At 47.6% G+C, this 17,090-nt stretch overlaps 1 protein-coding gene across 8 annotated transcripts in view; it reads right to left on the minus strand.

Annotated features, from left to right (window-relative positions):
• The window catches only part of LOC100272667 (uncharacterized), a 35,879-nt gene extending 22,217 nt beyond the window's left edge, over positions 1-13,662 (minus strand). For 2 of the 8 annotated variants that reach the window (XM_035965321.1, XM_020548370.3), the window contains exons 1-3: positions 13,296-13,662; positions 4,888-6,284; positions 4,686-4,797 (exon numbers count right to left, since the gene is read on the minus strand). In XM_035965321.1, coding sequence (XP_035821214.1) covers positions 5,006-6,184 — 1,179 coding nt within the window. In that variant the 5' untranslated portion in view covers positions 6,185-6,284; positions 13,296-13,662 and the 3' untranslated portion in view covers positions 4,686-4,797; positions 4,888-5,005. Of the gene's footprint in view, positions 1-4,685; positions 6,285-13,015 lie in introns of all 8 variants that reach the window. The other 6 variants (XM_020548368.3, XM_020548369.3, XM_020548367.3 and 3 more) reach the window with 5 other exon arrangements.
• Positions 13,663-17,090: the final 3,428 nt, after the last annotated feature.

Consider the following 17,090-nt stretch of genomic DNA (forward strand, 5'->3'; position numbering starts at 1 on the left):
TCCGCACTCTTCTGCCGCCGTGGCCGCCATGGCCTTCCTAGATCCTCCCGAGCGTCTCCAGCCCGAGGTGGCACTCAACTTGGTGCGCAACCTGCTCGGATGGGATGCGCCGGCGTTCGTCGGAAGGATCTGTGTCGGCGCCTCTGCTCACGGCGACCTCACCGTCGGGGAGTTCATGCTCTTTGTCTCCAACCTCCCCAGCGGTCTGGCGCTGCCGATTTCGTCTTTCTTCGTGCTGCTGCTGGAGGAGCTTGGCCTCCAACCTCAACACATTATGCCCTGCTTCATCCTTCAGGCGGCCATCACCGCCTACCTCCGCAGGATGTCCGTGGGGGTGACATTCCTTCCCGCTTCTTCCTCCAGCATTCGGGGGGAAGGATGTTCACCAGCCTCGTGAAGGTGGACAGCGGGCTGAGCAGCGGCTCCATCCCTCGCGCCCCCCAACTCTTTGGGGTGGGAAGCGAGCCGTGTTGTGGCTCCATCTCTTTGGCTTTGATGGTACGACCCCCGCCTCAAACGGGGGTCGTACAAGACGTCGTACGCCGTGGAGATGGCGGCCGCGCGCTTCCAGCACCACCCTACTGATGTCGAGTAGGTCATACCTGTAGACACAAGGCTAGGGTCCCGCTTGAAGGCGGATGTAATAACTTTGCTTTTGTAAGGTACTCTTGAGTACTAATTATCGAGCAGTATTAGTACTTATCTGCATACTACTTGTCCCTGTTGTGTGTGGCGTTGTCGACTCCTTCCTGGTACCTGGCCCCCTTGGGATGTGGGCTCGACGTGTCGAGACTGGATACCAACATACCTAAAAGAGTTGGGAACGGCCCCCAGGAGGCAGCCTCGACTGGGACCTGGGCCTGAACACAGCTTCGGCTAGGGAGCATTAGTAGTACACCCATAGGACCCATCGTCTGTCATTAGCCATCCTTTGATACATGCACGGGACCTGCAGGTTTTAGTCTGGGAAGCCAAGTTGTGTGTCCGGACCCCCTGGACCGCGGTTCCAAATACTAGGACACCCGTCGCAGAGTGGTGGAGCGTGCAGGCTTACGGTACGGGACCAGGCTAAGCGGCTACACAGCTCCGGACCACCCCAGGAGACAAGTATCCATTCTCTAGAGTCGGACCCCAGGTTGTCGGACCCACAGGACTATAGCTCCAAATACTAGGGTGTCCGTCACAGAGTGGTGGAGTGTGCAGGCTTTTGGGTACGGAACCAGGCTAAGCGGCCACACTGCTCCGGACCACCCCATGGAACGAGCTCCTGTTCTTTAGAACCGGCCCCCAGGCTACCGGACCCCCAGCTTTCGTAGAGGGGTCCTAAACTGCAGGCCTGGCTACTCAATTCGGATGTCATCATGCCAGGACAGATGGGACCTGTACGGGTGGGTTAGGTAAAAAATAATATCCGGAAACTGCAGGATGAAACCATGGAGGCAGGAGGATAAAACTGTCATAGGAGCACATCTGAGGGGGTAAATCTTCTCTTTATAACTCGACATGCATGGGTGCAGGCCAATAGGCCGGGCTTATGAGGGCGGACCTCACCGGGCTGGCGTACACGTATGCACAACCTAGTTACAAAAAGGGAGAAAAACTCGACCCCTCAGACTTGCTCCTATGGATAGAACTTACAGAGATGTTCCAGGGGTTAGGAAGAGGTACTCCAGCTGTAGCAAGGTGGTTACCCCCGGGTCGGCATATTTCCGTCACCTTGAAGGGTTCCTCCCAGCTGGGGGAGCGTTTACGGAACCCTCCTTGGTTCAGTACTCGCCATAGGGCTAGGTCCCGACCCAGGGTTCCCTACTATGCACGAACCGTTAGTAGCGCCTGGGTGCCTGGTTGCAACGTGCATTTTAGGCCGCTGCCTGCCAACTGCGTTCGTTGATGGAGTCCACATCCTTACGCTGTGGCCGCTCCTGCACATACTTATCAAAAGACTGGACCCGTGGTGAGTCCATAAGAGTTTCCGGGGGGAAGGCAGGCTTCAGCCCGGTAGACCAGGGAGCACGGGGTCCCCCTGGCGGTCCGTCTAGCTGTCATCACCGGAGACAGAGCCTCCGGCGAAAACATCCTTCAGGTCCCCCTCGGGTGATTGATACCCAAGGTCCTGTTCAGCCGCAGCCACCTCGCCGTCGTCGACCCTTTCCTTGCCAGGTCGGCGGCGAGGTGGGGAGCTGTCCTTGGAAGACTGCTCGCGCCGCCCGCTGACGCGCTTCACGAGCTCGATGATCTCGCGACACTCCTCAGCGCTATGGCGACTGTTGGGGTGTACAGGGCATGAGCCACTGTTACCCCTCTGCGGCTGTGGGCGCTTGTTGTGGTCGCCCCGGCCCCCAGTCGCAGCTGCGACGACTAGAGCGGTGGACTGCGGCTTCTCGTGGCCGCGACCCTTCTTTTTCTTTTTACCGTCCCGGGGGACGGCACCCGAGCCACCCGTCTGGGCAGCCCCGGTTTGTGGTGCCGAGTGCCATGCCCGGCCCTTGGCGGATCTGGCGCACTTGTCGGCCAGAGCGAAGAGTGTGGAGACAATCTCCACGTCATGCGTGGCTAACTTCTCCAACATCTTTTCATCACGTACTCCCTGACGGAAGGTTGTGGGCTTGTGGCATGCCTAAAAGAATCTGCCACACTTTTACAAGTCATTGACGAGTGGAACCTACGCAACATAAGAAAAATCTTACCACAATTACGGCTATAAACTAAACACATGTCTAACTCGGTCAAACATGCCTAACGTTAGGCATGGCAAACTGTGGCAGGTGAGGCAGCGAACCAAACACACCCTGCAGAAAAAGAGATCTCTAGACTGAAGAAACATAAGCCTAGGTGTCTATGCAACACCTTTGAAACAGAGATCTTTAGACTAAAGAAACATATGCCTAATAGACAGAACATGTAGAAAAAGAAACCTTCCAAACTAATAACAAAAATGTTCTTATCTCTAGTTTTCAGCCTACCATGTCCCTGTCCCTTGCCCTCCAACCTCCTTCCACTACAATCTACGCTTCCCACCCCGTACCAATCTAAGCCCATCACAAAGACAAATATAGTTCATCATTATTTTACATTTAGCTATCCATACCAATATTATGCATTTTTCAAGTGAATCCCTTCTATCCCACAGAAAAGCTACCAAATCCTCAAAGACGTTCATTTATAAGCTTCATTAAGGATGGGTAAAGTTCTGAAAAAACAGGATTCTTTAACCTTACTAAACCTCTTCAAAACTTTTACTAGGCTTATATTTCTAGAGAACTTGGATAAAACCTCTCTGAACCAGGTGCTAACTGTGACTGCTAGATCCCATTGGTTAGCAAAAAGGCCTCTAGCCTAGTGGTTAAAGGCTTCCGATTAGCACCTCCAAGACCCGGGTTCGATTCCCCTCGGGGGCGAATTTTCCAGCTTGGTTAAAAAAATTCCTTCGATGTGCCACATCCGCTTTCGAGTTACGATGTCATGTGCGCCACCCTCCAGTTGGGTTGTTGCTAAGTGGACGGTTGACGTCGGCCCGTTATTGATGGGGTTCGGGAATTTGCTTTCGGGTTACGATGTCATGTGTGCCACCCTCCAGTTGGGTTGTTGCTAAGTGGACGGTTGACGTCGGCCCGTTATTGATGGGGTTCGGGAATTTTCTCAGCCGAGACCATTGTTTCAGTCTCTTCTTAATATAATGCCGAGAGGGTGGTCATTCCCACCCTGGCCGAGTTTTTTATATCCCATTGGTGAGCAGTGATACTACAGAATAATGGCCAATTAAGCATGTATTCATTCTAGTAAGGAACAATTTATTCATTCAAACTGCAAATGATGCAAGACACATGCCAGTACAGTAAAATATAGCCTTTTGTAAGATAGTAACGTCTATTGAGCTCTTGGCCCTAATCATGGCAATAACACTTCACTGTTCATATTGTGGTATTTCTCACAATATGAAGACAAAGACAGAAAAAAAAAGAAAAAGAATAAAGCTCTCAACCCAGCCTAACACACTAGTTTTAGGTCAAACCTAACCAGCTGCTCTCCTCTCTCACCCGCCAGCGCAGCTCTCCTCTCTCTCCCTCTCCCCCACGCCTCTACCGGAGCCTACGCACCGCCATCCTCAGCCGCTCTCCTCTCTCTCCTCCCCTGTGTCGCCGCCGCACCTCTCCCAGCGCTCTGCGCGCCGCCGCGCCTCGCCTTACTCTCGGGCAAGGCCACAAGACGCCTTACGAGTCCAAGCTCGCCTTACCTCTTAAGCTTCGCTTGAGCGGCGCCTTAATAACCTTGACCATAGGACTGCTTTGTATCAGCGACAGCAAATGACTACATTGAAATACTGTGAGAAATACCACAATATGAACAGTGAAGTGTTATTGCCATGATTAGGGCCAAGAGCTCAATAGACGTTACTATCTTACAAAAGGTTGTTTCCACTGTTTATCTTTGAGAAACAACTGTAGTATCTTAATATTTGGGCATGACTAGTGTCAGTTTAGTCCTTGTTATCACCAGTTCTGCTGAAAATATACTCATACAACAACACTACTAGAGTCCTCGATAAATGCCTTATAAATAGTTTCTATTTCTTGTGACATTGAAACAAAAATGACTGCAAATAAATAACTACCAACAGCTGTATCTATGCTACAAATGTAAAAAAGTTGAAATGTGCAAGCACATATTAGTTGTGATAAACTTACAGATCAAATCTGTGATATGGCTCAATTTGTTTGGAGTCCAGCAACATAGTTATCTCTGAAGCACTTTAGCCCAATAGTGGTCCTTAGGTGCAGGAAATAAATGAGTTTAGTACTGCACCCAGAAAATACAGATATTTGTTTATTCTGGAAGATTGTACCAGAGATGAGATGAAAAACAATCAGGGTACTGCACAGAATGCACCTGCCTTCACCACTACCCGTCAGTAAAATTATGGCCTGATTACAACAGCCATGAAACAAGACAGACCATCAAGGTCATAGGATCTTGTGATGAGATGAATACAACTAGCTCCATCCAACTAGTCATATGAATTGATCTTTTCTAGTAACAGTGATGCATTAATCCCAAGCAAACAAGGGTTTAACTCTATCACTGCCTTTAAGTCCTGCATGGAGATGGAATTTGTCTCTGGAGGTATAATAGAACTCTGCCCAGAAACATGGGTATGTACTGATACACCATTTATTAGTTTTCGGCACATCTGCTGCTTCAATGCATCATGTCTTAGTTTGCCATGTCGAGACCTTGCTCTAACTAATTCAACACAAGATCCAATCAACTGCTTCATGAAAACATCAATGCCATTATTCAACAAATTGGCACACTCTATCGAGACCCCTTCCAACCCAGATGCTCCTGCCATTTTGTCCAACCTCTTCTTCACTGACAAAGTATCACAGAGTTCACCAACTTCGATACAAGTGTCAGAGGTATCCTTTGAACTCACAGAAGAAAGGGGTATTCGGGCCACACCAAAATTGCCAGGACGTAACTGAATGCCAAGTGGTGCTTGCACTGGACCTTCGGGTTGGTGTATAATTTCTTGTCCCAGGTTTTCTCTTGAAGCCTTAGCAGACCCATTGCTCTGCAGAGAATTATGTAAACTGAATGGTTCCTTCTCCATTCGCGGTCGCTTGAAAAGTGGCTCCACATGGTCACTGTTTTGAAATTGTGTACATCTCTTCAGATCACTCAAATGATGAACACCATTCTCCAGCATAATAGCGTCACAATGATTCAGTGATGGCTTTTGGGTTAGTAGATTTTCCCTTCTGCTTAATGGTCTGTTCTCTTTGACATTTAGGTTCAACGGACCACCATTGTCCCAGACAGGAGGAACAATCACATGGCCAGAAGTGGTGGCACCTCTGACCAGCCTAGGATCATTAATTACAGGTGGGCCACAAGCTCGACTGGCATTATGTAGGATGGAACGGATAAGGTGGTTGTGCAATGGGAGGTTATCACGGCCAAGTGCAACAAGACAAAGCTTCTCAAATTCATTCTTGCTCAGTTTTGAAGATAAGAACCTTTCCAGGTGCTGAAAGTATTTCTTTGCTCGTTCAGGCCCAATCGTCTTAAAAATCTTGGACTTGATCTCACGAACATCAATACGAGTACTCTGGCTTACTGCAGGAGATGGTAACGGTTGAAGGCTTGGTGTGGGTTGTACTGATGGTGGTGTAGAGGACGGCATTTCTCAGGGAAGGAATTCCATATATCTACAAATGAGCTGCAGAGTAGAATGCCACGAAGAACTCTGAATCTGATACTATACTGCCAATCATGGTTAATCACTGCAATAATAAATATCTCAATCAAAAACATATAACATGAAAAGTGTAAAGTAACAACAAAAGCATGGAAAAACATGCCACCACTAAACAATGGCTTACCCAAGAACAGTTATTCAGTATCTCCAACTAATAGAATACTAAAGATGTGTTTGGCATAAATTTGGTGGACGGGATTGGGATTGAGATATGAGGTGACTGTGGGATAAAAAAAACTTTAACAAAAGCAATCAGAAATTAGGATTAGTCTACCCCATATGTATGCATAAACCGAAGATGCATTAGCCCATAATGATACAAATTCTTGCAATCCAATACAGGCCAGAATAGATTGGACAAATGTAGGAATGGAATCAAACTCATTTTGAAAATGAACCGCAAACAATGGAACTCACACTACTAATTCCATTAAAAATGGCATGTTCAGGTCAACTCCAGACTAAAAGGAGAGAAGTTCTGAAACTGAAAATAAACAGAACAAAAAAAAAGGGGGCACATTTCCCTGATGAGACCAAGCTACCTTTACTCACACCAGCACAAAACTCAAACTGATGTTTTCTGGGGCAAACAGAACTATGGCATAACCAAGAACACTCCAATCCAGAGTCTACAACAACAACAATAACAACATAGCATTTTAGTCCCAAGCAAGTTGGGGTAGGCTAGAGTTGAAACCCAACAAGAAGTCACCAAAAAGAGAAAGGAAGAGAAAGGGGAGGGGAAAAAGCTTTTGAGAGCAATAAAAGGGAAAAGGCCTAATCACGGTTCGGGCACGTGGATAGCTTCTTTCCAAGCACTTCTATCCAAACACAACTCCATTGGGATATACCATTCCTTTAAGTCCCTTTTAATTACCTCCTCCCATGTCAAGTTTGGTTGTTCTATACCTCTCTTCACATTATTGTCCCGTCTTATGATGCTTCTGTGCACTGGTGCCTCTGGGGGTCTCCGGTGGACATGCTCAAACCATCTCAACCAGTGTTGAATAAGCTTTTCTTCAATTGGCGCTACTCCTATCTAATCGTGTATGTCATCGTTTCTCACTCGATCCAATCTTGTGTGCCCACATATCCAACGCAACATACGCATCTCTGCGACACTTAATTGTTGGATATGTCGTCACTTAGTAGGCCAACACTCAACCCCATATAACATAGCAGGCCTAATTGTTGTCCTGTAGAACTTGCCTTTAAACTTCTGTGGCACTCTCTTGTCACATAGAACTCTCGATGCTTGATGGCATTTCATCCACCCCGCTTTGATCCTATGGCTAACATCATCAATATCACCATCTCTCTGTAGCATCAATCCCAAATAATAGAAGGTGTCCTTCTTTGGTGCTACCTGGCCTCCCAAGCTTATTCTCCATCCTCACTAATTGTAGTACCAAAGTCACATCTCATATACTCGGTTTTGATCCTGCTAATTTTAAATCATTTTGACTATAGGATCTGACGCCATAACTCTAGCTTTCTATTTACTCTGTCCTGACTTTCATCTACTAGAACTACATCGTCAGTGAAAAGCATACACTAAGGGATATTCCTTATATATCCCACGTGACCTCATCTATCAATAAGGCAAATAGATAAGGGCTCAAAGTTGAACCTTGATGTAGTCCTATGTTAATCGGGAAAACATTTGTATCACCATATCCTTGATGAGTGTAACATACTTTGTTGGGACTTTATGCTTATCCAATTCCCACCACATGAGATTCCTAGATATTTTATCATAGGTCTTTTCCAAGTCGATAAAAAACATTTGCAATTCCTTCTTCTGCTCCTTATACCGCTCCATGACCTATCTTATTAAAAAAATTGCTTCCATGGTTGACCTTCCAGGCATGAATCCAAATTGGTTCATGGTGATATGTCATTCCTCTTAGGCGCTGCTTAATAACTCTCTCCCATAGTTTCACAGTGTGGCTCATGAGCTTAATCCCTCAATATTTGGTACAACTTTGAATATCTCCCTTATTCTTGAAGATTGGAACTAATGTACTCCTCCTCCACTCATCGGGCATCTTGTTTGATCGAAAAATATGGTTGAACAACTTGGTTAGCCAAACACCAATATCCCCAAGGCATTTCCACACATCTATTGGGATACCATTCGCCCATCGCCTTGCCCCCTTTCATCCTCTTTAAAACTTCTTTGACCTCTGATTCTTGGATCCTGCGTATAAAGCATCTATTTAAATCATCAAAGGAGTCATCCAATTTGGTGTCCATACTCTCATTCTTAGCATTGAAAAGATTGTCAAAATACTTCTGTCAACTTTGTTTGATGTCATGTCCTTTCACCAAGAGTTGATCCATCTCATCCTTAATGCATTTAACTTGGTTGAGGTCCCTCGTCTTCCTTTCCCGGATCCTAGTCATCTTATAGTCATTCTTCTCCCCTTCCTTTCTACTTGGTCTTCGGTAAAGATTATCATAGGCTCGACTCTTTGCCTCACTCATAGCTCGCTTTGCAGTCTTCTTTGGCACCTTATACCTCTCTATGTTGACCGCGCTCCTGTCATGTAACAAGCTCCTGTAACATTTTTTCTTTCCTTTATTGCCTTTTGAACGTCCTCAGTCCACCACCAAATTGTTGGAATAAGTCTCGTGGTCTTTACTGCAGTTCTTGACTGCTTTAAGGACAGCGAAGGACAACATCATCTGTTGTTGTTGGTCTTTACTGTAGTTTTTTTAGTGCTTTAAGGACAGCAGGTTGGGTAGAGGACAATAGTGCTTTGCTGCAGTTCTTTAGACTAGAAGACAGCGCATGGTCTTGTGAAGGACAGCATGCTGCAGGACAGCAGCATCTCCTTTGCTGCCTAGAGGACAGCAGGAGCTTTTTGACTGTCCTCCTTTAGCATCTAGAGGACAGCAGGGACAACAGCATTTCTAATACTGCAGAGTAGTGTGTAGTGCAGAGTAGTGTGTAGTGCAGTGTGTAGTGCCCTTAGGGCTATAAATATGTATCCCCAACCCTTAGATGGGTGCGTTTGGTTGTGGGACAGCCAGGACAGGGACGTCCTGTCATGGGCATCATAGGGAGCGGTCACTCATGTGGGGCCGCACCTATGCGCGCCAAAAGCGAGAGGCCGCAGGGGGCGCTGGCAGCATCGCGCACAAGGAAGGCACGGGCGCTGGCAGCAGCGCGCGCAAGGAAGGCATGGCAAAGGAAAGCGCGTGCAAGGAAGGCATGGCAAAGGAAAGCGCGCGCAAGGAAGGCATGGCAAAGGAAAGTGACTGATTTGGTGGCTAAATTAATAGACCTAAATTGTAGGGAGATAATTCCAATTAGTCACTTGCTTAATTAGTGGTTGCCTAGTTGGTCAACCGGTGGCCTATATATAGGCCTGTACGCAGGAGACAAAGGAATAAGGAATATATTATCAAACCAATCTCTCTCTCTTGTAATGACTCTCAAGCGCCTAGGGCTGCTACCCTAGAACCAAGCCTGCGGCAGAGGGGTATAACCTCGCCGGAGAAGACAGCTATCCCCATGGACCGAAGGTCCATGACACCTGGTATCAGCTCCAGGTTATCCTCACCACCACCAGCCGCCCATCCCTCACCACCACCAGCCGCCGCGCCATCAGCCGCCGCAACGCCCTCCCACCCGCCCTCTCCAACTCTAGATGCATTCACTCGGCTCAAAGAGAGTTTTGGCCGCTTCGCAGAGCAGTGGGATCAGTTTGTTGTAATGTTCCACCGCTATAAGGAGAAGACAGAGAAGGAACTCCAAGCAGCGGTGCGGCTTCAGACGGTAGCGCGAGGGTTCCTGGCACGCCGCCAGGTACAGTCCCTTCGTGGGGAGAAGCACCTTGTTGTGGCCTCCAGGGCCACCCCATGGCCGTCATCACATGAGCAGGCCGTGGTGCGCCTGCAAGCCGCAGTGCGCGGCTTCCTTGTTAGGCGGGTGGTGCGGAAGCTGCACTTGCTGATCAGCTCATCGCTGCAGCAACTCGCAGCCTGCGCGCCCAACCACCAGGTCTCGTTTATACTTTTTGAACCACCTGCAGAAGTCGAGATCTGGGTATGCAGCCCCCCTGCACGGCCAAAGAGGGCCGTCTCCTTCATTCGGGCACCTGCCTTGGTGCTGGACAGACCCAACATAAGAACGGGCTGGTTCCTCCTCCACCTTTCATCCAACATAAAGGCCGCAGTTCAGCTCTTTCCTTGGGATCCAGGAGAACAGGAGGACATAGCTGCAGTTCAAATTTATATTTTAGTTCCACAATTATTTTGTATTTTCGTCTTAAATAGTAAAGGTAAGCTGAGATGTAAAAGGCTTAACCTTAATTCGTGTCAGGTAAGTCTATGGCAGCTCGAGGACGAGCTGGTCCTCAAGGGAGGGGGAGATGTCATGGGCATCATAGGGAGCGGTCACTCATGTGGGGCCGCACCTATGCGCGCCAAAAGCGAGAGGCCGCAGGGGGCGCTGGCAGCAGCGCGCGCAAGGAAGGCACGGGCGCTGGCAGCAGCGCGCGCAAGGAAGGCATGGCAAAGGAAAGCGCGTGCAAGGAAGGCATGGCAAAGGAAAGCGCGCGCAAGGAAGGCATGGCAAAGGAAATTGACTGATTTGGTGGCTAAATTAATAGACCTAAATTGTAGGGAGATAATTCCAATTAGTCACTTGCTTAATTAGTGGTTGCCTAGTTGGTCAACCGGTGGCCTATATATAGGCCAGTACGCAGGAGACAAAGGAATAAGGAATATATTATCAAACCAATCTCTCTCTCTTGTAATGACTCTCAAGCGCCTAGGGCTGCTACCCTAGAACCAAGCCTGCGGCAGAGGGGTATAACCTCGCCGGAGAAGACAGCTATCCCCATGGACCGAAGGTCCATGACACGTCCCCTGGCGTCCTCTCTCGTCCCTCCAATTTTGAGGGATAACTAGGGACAACAGTGGGATAGTCCTGTCCCAACCTTTAACCCGAACCAAACAACCTTATTTGAGGGATCATCCCATCACATCTCGTCCCGTCATTGCAACCAAACGCATCCTAAGAGTCCCGTTGCTTACACAAGTATCTTTAGGTTCACCTCTGCTCTCTTTGGTGACTTCGAACACCTCTGACGACACCTTACTAATACAAGTTGCCACCTTCACACACATGTTGTTTGCGTCTTCTTCGGACCAAGCGCCCTCCACAAAAACTCTTTCCCAAAAACTTCGGATGTCACCCCTTTGAATTTCCACCACTTTGTCCTCGCAATTTTGGCTAATTCATCCCTATGAGTACGAATCCAAAAACGGAAGTCAGCCACCACAAGATTATGTTGGGGCACAACACCCTCTCCAGGCATCACCTTACAATCCAAACATGATTGTTTATCTTCTCTCCTTGTGAGAAAGAAATCGATCTGGCTCGAATGATGGCCACTGCTAAAAGTCACCAAATGAGAATCTCTATTTCTGAAGAAAGTGTTGGCTATCACTAGGTTGTAGGCTACAGCAAAGTCCAAAATATCCTCTCCTTGATTCCTACTACCATACCCGAAACCTCCATGAGCCAACTCATAACCTGCATTTGTTGAACCTACATGACCATTGAGATCTCCTCCTATGAAAAGCTTCTCATTGGTGGGTACTGCTCTAACCATGTCATCTAAGTCTTCCCAGAATTTCCCCTTCTCGCTCTCACTGACACCAACCTGAGGGACATGCACTTATAATGTTCAAGACTACATCCCCAAAACTAGTTTGACTAGGATAATCCTATCTCCCTGCCTTTTGACATCCACCACTCTATCCTTGAGGGTCTTATGTTCTTATCAATCAGGAATATTTACTCTATTTTTATTTGCCACTGTTGAGTACCAAAACTTGAAACCAGTGTTCTCCACCTCCTTCGCTTTTTGCCCCTTCCATTTTGTCTCCTGGACAGATAGGATATTAACACGCCTCCTGCTCCCTGCATCGACTAACTCTCTTATCTTACCTATAAGGAACCCTACGCTCCAACTACCTACACAGATCCTAGTCGGCTCAACTATCTTCCTTACCCCTCGCACCCGTTGAGACAAATGCGAAGACCCTTGCACATTTGTCACTACACCCGGGCACCAATGTAGCGCGCCACTAAGGAAACGACAACCCGATCCTTGCTCACATGACACCGCATCTAGATCACGACACGGCACGCCACCAAGGGGGTGGCGGCCCAGCCCTTGCCCATTTAACACCATACCCAGGTTCCGATATGCCACATCTCTAAGAGGGTTACGCTCCAACGGTTTTCTATTGGGTTTCATCTCCATTTGAGTGGCTAAGTTTTTATAGCTAACTAGCCACGCCTAACGCAACCCTCCTCCTTGTACCTGGACTTGGGACCAGGCAATGCTGCACCAACATATGCTAAGACAACATAGGCCTGCTGCCAGAACAAAGCTTCGATAAGGCTGATCCTGTAAAACCATCTTACTTCGAACGAGAAAAACATCTCCAAATATCCACCAAACAGAGAACCCAAATCGCAAGCTCCAGAGTGACCAAATTTTAGCTCCAGAGTGACCAAATTTTGGACAGACACTGTTGAAAAAGTTCAGATCATATATGTAATTCCACAAACCCAAGGTTTGCTGATCAAATCCACATCACCTCAATCAAAGAGACAATACATCTAGGGTTTCACACGAAATTTAAACTTTCAGACTCGAACTCATGGGGATAGCAAAGAGTACATTATACATCAAACAACAAAGGGAATGAAGAACCCGCAGCATAACTTACACGGCAATACCAAACCCTGCCACAACACGGGTGTAGAGCTCAAACTCCCCAATCCCCAGCTCGCCTTCTCTGATCCAATCAAGGTCACCACAATTCCGACCCCAAAGCGAAGCTTCCGCACCCGAATTCAGCTCCTCGGCTCCCAAATAGTGAGTCCGAGGCCGCGCTGGCAAGTGACGCGGCCGCCATTGGCGCCGGTCCGCCATTGCCGGCCGCGGCAGCCCCGCGCGTGAGGTTAGATCGAGGCGGGGGGATTGGGACGGGGGCGCAGAGCTCTCACCTTTGCTTCTGCTGCTGCGCACGCAGGCGTGGGCGAGGCCGTGGGTAGCAGGAGCGATCGGGAGCTGCTGCTGATGCTGCTCTCGTTGGGCTCCACGGGCTGCAGCAGATGTCGCCGCGATATCGCCGAGGCGTGCTCTACTGAACGCTCCGTTTGCTGGAGGGGACAAGTCCTGGGGTAATTCACGACGGCGCCCGGCGCCGCCGGCTGCTGGCCTGATGCTGCGACGGACGAGGTGGTGGTGCGAGCCTGCGAGGTTGCTGGCTGCTGTTGGGTTGGGCTGGGTGTTAGTGCTGCGTCCGTTCTCCGTTCCGTCTGTGTCCTGATGTTGTTGCACTTGTTTTCTCTGACTCGGCCCTCCCTTCTCCCTCATTGCAGTCTCCTTTGACCTTTCACAGATTTTTTTTTCTCTCATTTGCTTTTTTTTCTTTGTTATTTTGGCTTTACTGGCTCTAATACTAGGTACAGCAAACAAATTCTATAACACATTTAGGGGCTGTTTGGTTTATGGCTAAATGTGTCACACTTTACCTAAGGTTGGTCGTTCGAATTGAATAACTAACATTAGACAAAAAAGTTAGGCAAAATGTGGCAACCTAGGTAGTGAACCAAACATGCCTCTAATCTGTCCCGTTGCATTTTTAATCAAAAGGAGCGCAAGTAAAACCACGATTAAAACAGTGATACAAGTTCAACTACTAAATTTCTAACACAAAACATTTTAGTTCTGTATATATGGACACTCATGTCCGCCTAAATGAATAACGTTCAAATACTTTTTAAGTAAATCATGTTACTACATCATTAAAGCGTTACATCAACAAGAACCATGCATTCTTGGGGAAAAACACCGCGAGCGATTACTAGTGGAGATGATTAGATGATTGTACAACATCCATTAGTGATAAAAACTATGTATTTAATGTTAGTGGATCTAGAAACAAACTAAGAAAGAAAGTATATAATAGAAGTTTGTCAACGTCCAAGAAAGATCGTACTCCTAGACAATATCAAGACATGTTCTAAAGATCACGATAGGAGAAATTGTCGAGGATCCAACTAACACTGACAATATGCCCCTAAGGCTCTCGGTCTTAGAGACCTACCTCAGCTCTAACTAAAGTAGACGTCCATCACATTGAAAACCTACTCTCAAACCTCTATGGTTGTCCCAGCCATCGTCGCTCATCTGGACAGGCAAGACCTAGGCACCCTAAAGCCTCGAGATCTCTCTAGCCTTCAAGACGCTGGCTTTGGGCCTCTCCAACCTTCGAAACACCCCAAAACTATGGAGCTCTTCTAGTCACTTTAGGGACCTCGAGGCCTCAGATCTATAAGACCCCAAACCTCAGGATCCAAACCAATGATCGAGGCATGAGGTCCTTCATGTGGGATTAGAGCTTCTAACTCATCTAAGCATACTAAGGAATATGGGTGGCCCCTTCCCCCGTGGCAGGATGGCTCTCGAAGGTATAGCCCTAGTACCACATTCAACTCTACCCGTACGGTCTCTTGGTACTAATGTTCTAGATAAGGCTCATGTCCATTACATTAAATATTATAGATGATATTTGTTGGGGGCCTATCTTGCCTAAGGTCCTCAAGACGCCTCTACTTTGAAGTAAACAAATGTGTTTCAGGTATAAAGTGAAGGACAGACGAAGCTGGCCTTCGACCGAAGCGGTGTATAAAAAGCTTCGTCCATACATGCAAGCAACAAAGATGCGAGCCGAGGTCGTTAGCCTCGGTATGAAAAAAGCCTCGGATGCAAAGCGATGAAGGAGAAGAAGTCCAAGACTTGTGAAGCAAGAAAAAAAAGAGAAAAGACATTGATGTCCCTGTATCATTTGTAAATCATGTGTGCAAACTTTGTGGGCGTGTTTGTAATTTCCTACGAAGCTGTTCAACTTTCCTAGGTGAACAATGCCCTACATAAATTCACCTTTTCAGGGCCTTAAGCTTCATTTCGCTCAGCTTTCGAAGTATCTTCGAGCTATCTTGTGCAAAGAAGCCAAAGGTATGTTTATAAACTTATATAATATGAAGGAAGATGGAATAAATAATGTTAAAGGCTCAAGAGATGAGTTTCATACTTTATTGTCCATTATCGTCTTGTTCAATATTGTTTTGTTTGCATCTCCCTTTAAAGACCTTCGTCCTCAAGCTAACACTTCGAAGAAGGAAGTACGAAGGTCCAGACTTATTAACTTTTGTTGCCTTGTTTTTTTTGCCATGAAGCAATTGAAAACAAGTGACCAACATTAGCACACCTCCGGTGATTCCATGACCACAACAACCTACATCATGTCGCCGAAGAAGGCAGTGGCGACTGGCTCTGTCCTCAGGACCTTGGACCCCAACTAAGGAGATGAAGCTCTCATCAAGGAGGTAAGGAACCAAAAGAGGAAAGTCGTTAGCCCAAAACTACAAGACGAGGGGCTTGATCGTGAGATCAACGACCTAGAAGCAATCCATCAGCAAATGGAAAAGTGAAGGGAGAAGATACTTCGTCTCTCTGAGCTTCAAAAGAAGATAGAGAAGCAACCAAAGAAATGCACAACATCAAAGTGCACGAAGATCAGTACAACTACAAGGACCAGAATCACGAGGGCCATAATCATGACAACAATCTTTGTCATGAGGCATTCAACTTTCAAGACTTCCTCTATGATGAAGCTTCACCGCTGACACCAGAACTACATGCTACACCTTGGCTACCATTGTACAGACCTCCAACACTGTCAATGCATGATGGGTTATCTGACCCGAAGCAGATCCACATGAGCTATGAAGCTACCATATCCTCATACGATGGTAACTCAATAGTCATGGCGAAGTCATTTTTTTATGGCATTCAGGAATGTGGCCCAGACTTGGTACTCATCGCTTTGGTCAAGGCTGACACTTTGTGGCAGAAGCTGAAGGAAATGTGTTGGTGTTTTGGGTATCGGGGTCCTAACCAACAAGTGAATTTGTGTTGCGTGCCCTTGTCTAGATGGGTGATGCAAGAATACACAAGATTTATCCTGGTTCAGACAAGGGAAGGCCCTACTTCCAACGAGGGGGGATAAGACTGATATTATCTTGCACCTAGGTGCTCATAGTAGGGATACAAGCTAGTCGAGAGAGGGAGTAGGGCCCAAGTCTTTAAGTGTGATTGAGGTCAGTGCCAATATCAAGAGTGGAGTGGGCGGTGAAGCGTTGTGTTCTTGCCTCTCCCTCTGAAGGCCCCAGGCTCCTCCTTTTATAGTCGCAAGGAGGAAACCCAGGCGTACAGGTGTTTCTACGTTATTGTCGTTGTCACTAGTGGTGCGCTCGAGCCCAGTAGCAGCATGGTCGTAGGAAAGGCCTTTGGAGGGGGCGCGTCCGAGACCTGTAGCTGCACAGCCGGCGGGATGGCCCTGGTACTTTGCATTGTATATTGTGAGATAGAGAGCTGAGGCTGGGTAAGGAGCACGAGCAGGCATCCGAGCCCATCCTGGACGAGACGTTTTTCGAGTCGTAGTTGTTTAAAACAGCACTCGGCATGGCAGAAGAGTGTGGTGATCTGGTCCTAGCATCATCTGAGATGGCAAAAAGTAGATTGGGCATATGTCTTGTTGTTCCTGTAGCCATCTTGTCTTCAACGGGGTTGGCGGGAGAGCAGGTGGCATCGTGTGTTTTTCTGTTGGTGCAGTTGGCTGAGGTCGGGCTCGGGCGAGACGGAGATTTCTCTCAAGGCCGAGGCTGGGTTGGAACACTGATATGCAGTCACGATTGGAATGGTTGAAACAACAGTTGGAGTGGGGAAATAGC

Source organism: Zea mays, chromosome 2 (genome assembly GCF_902167145.1).
Source record: "Zea mays cultivar B73 chromosome 2, Zm-B73-REFERENCE-NAM-5.0, whole genome shotgun sequence".
Taxonomy (NCBI): Eukaryota; Viridiplantae; Streptophyta; class Magnoliopsida; order Poales; family Poaceae; genus Zea; species Zea mays.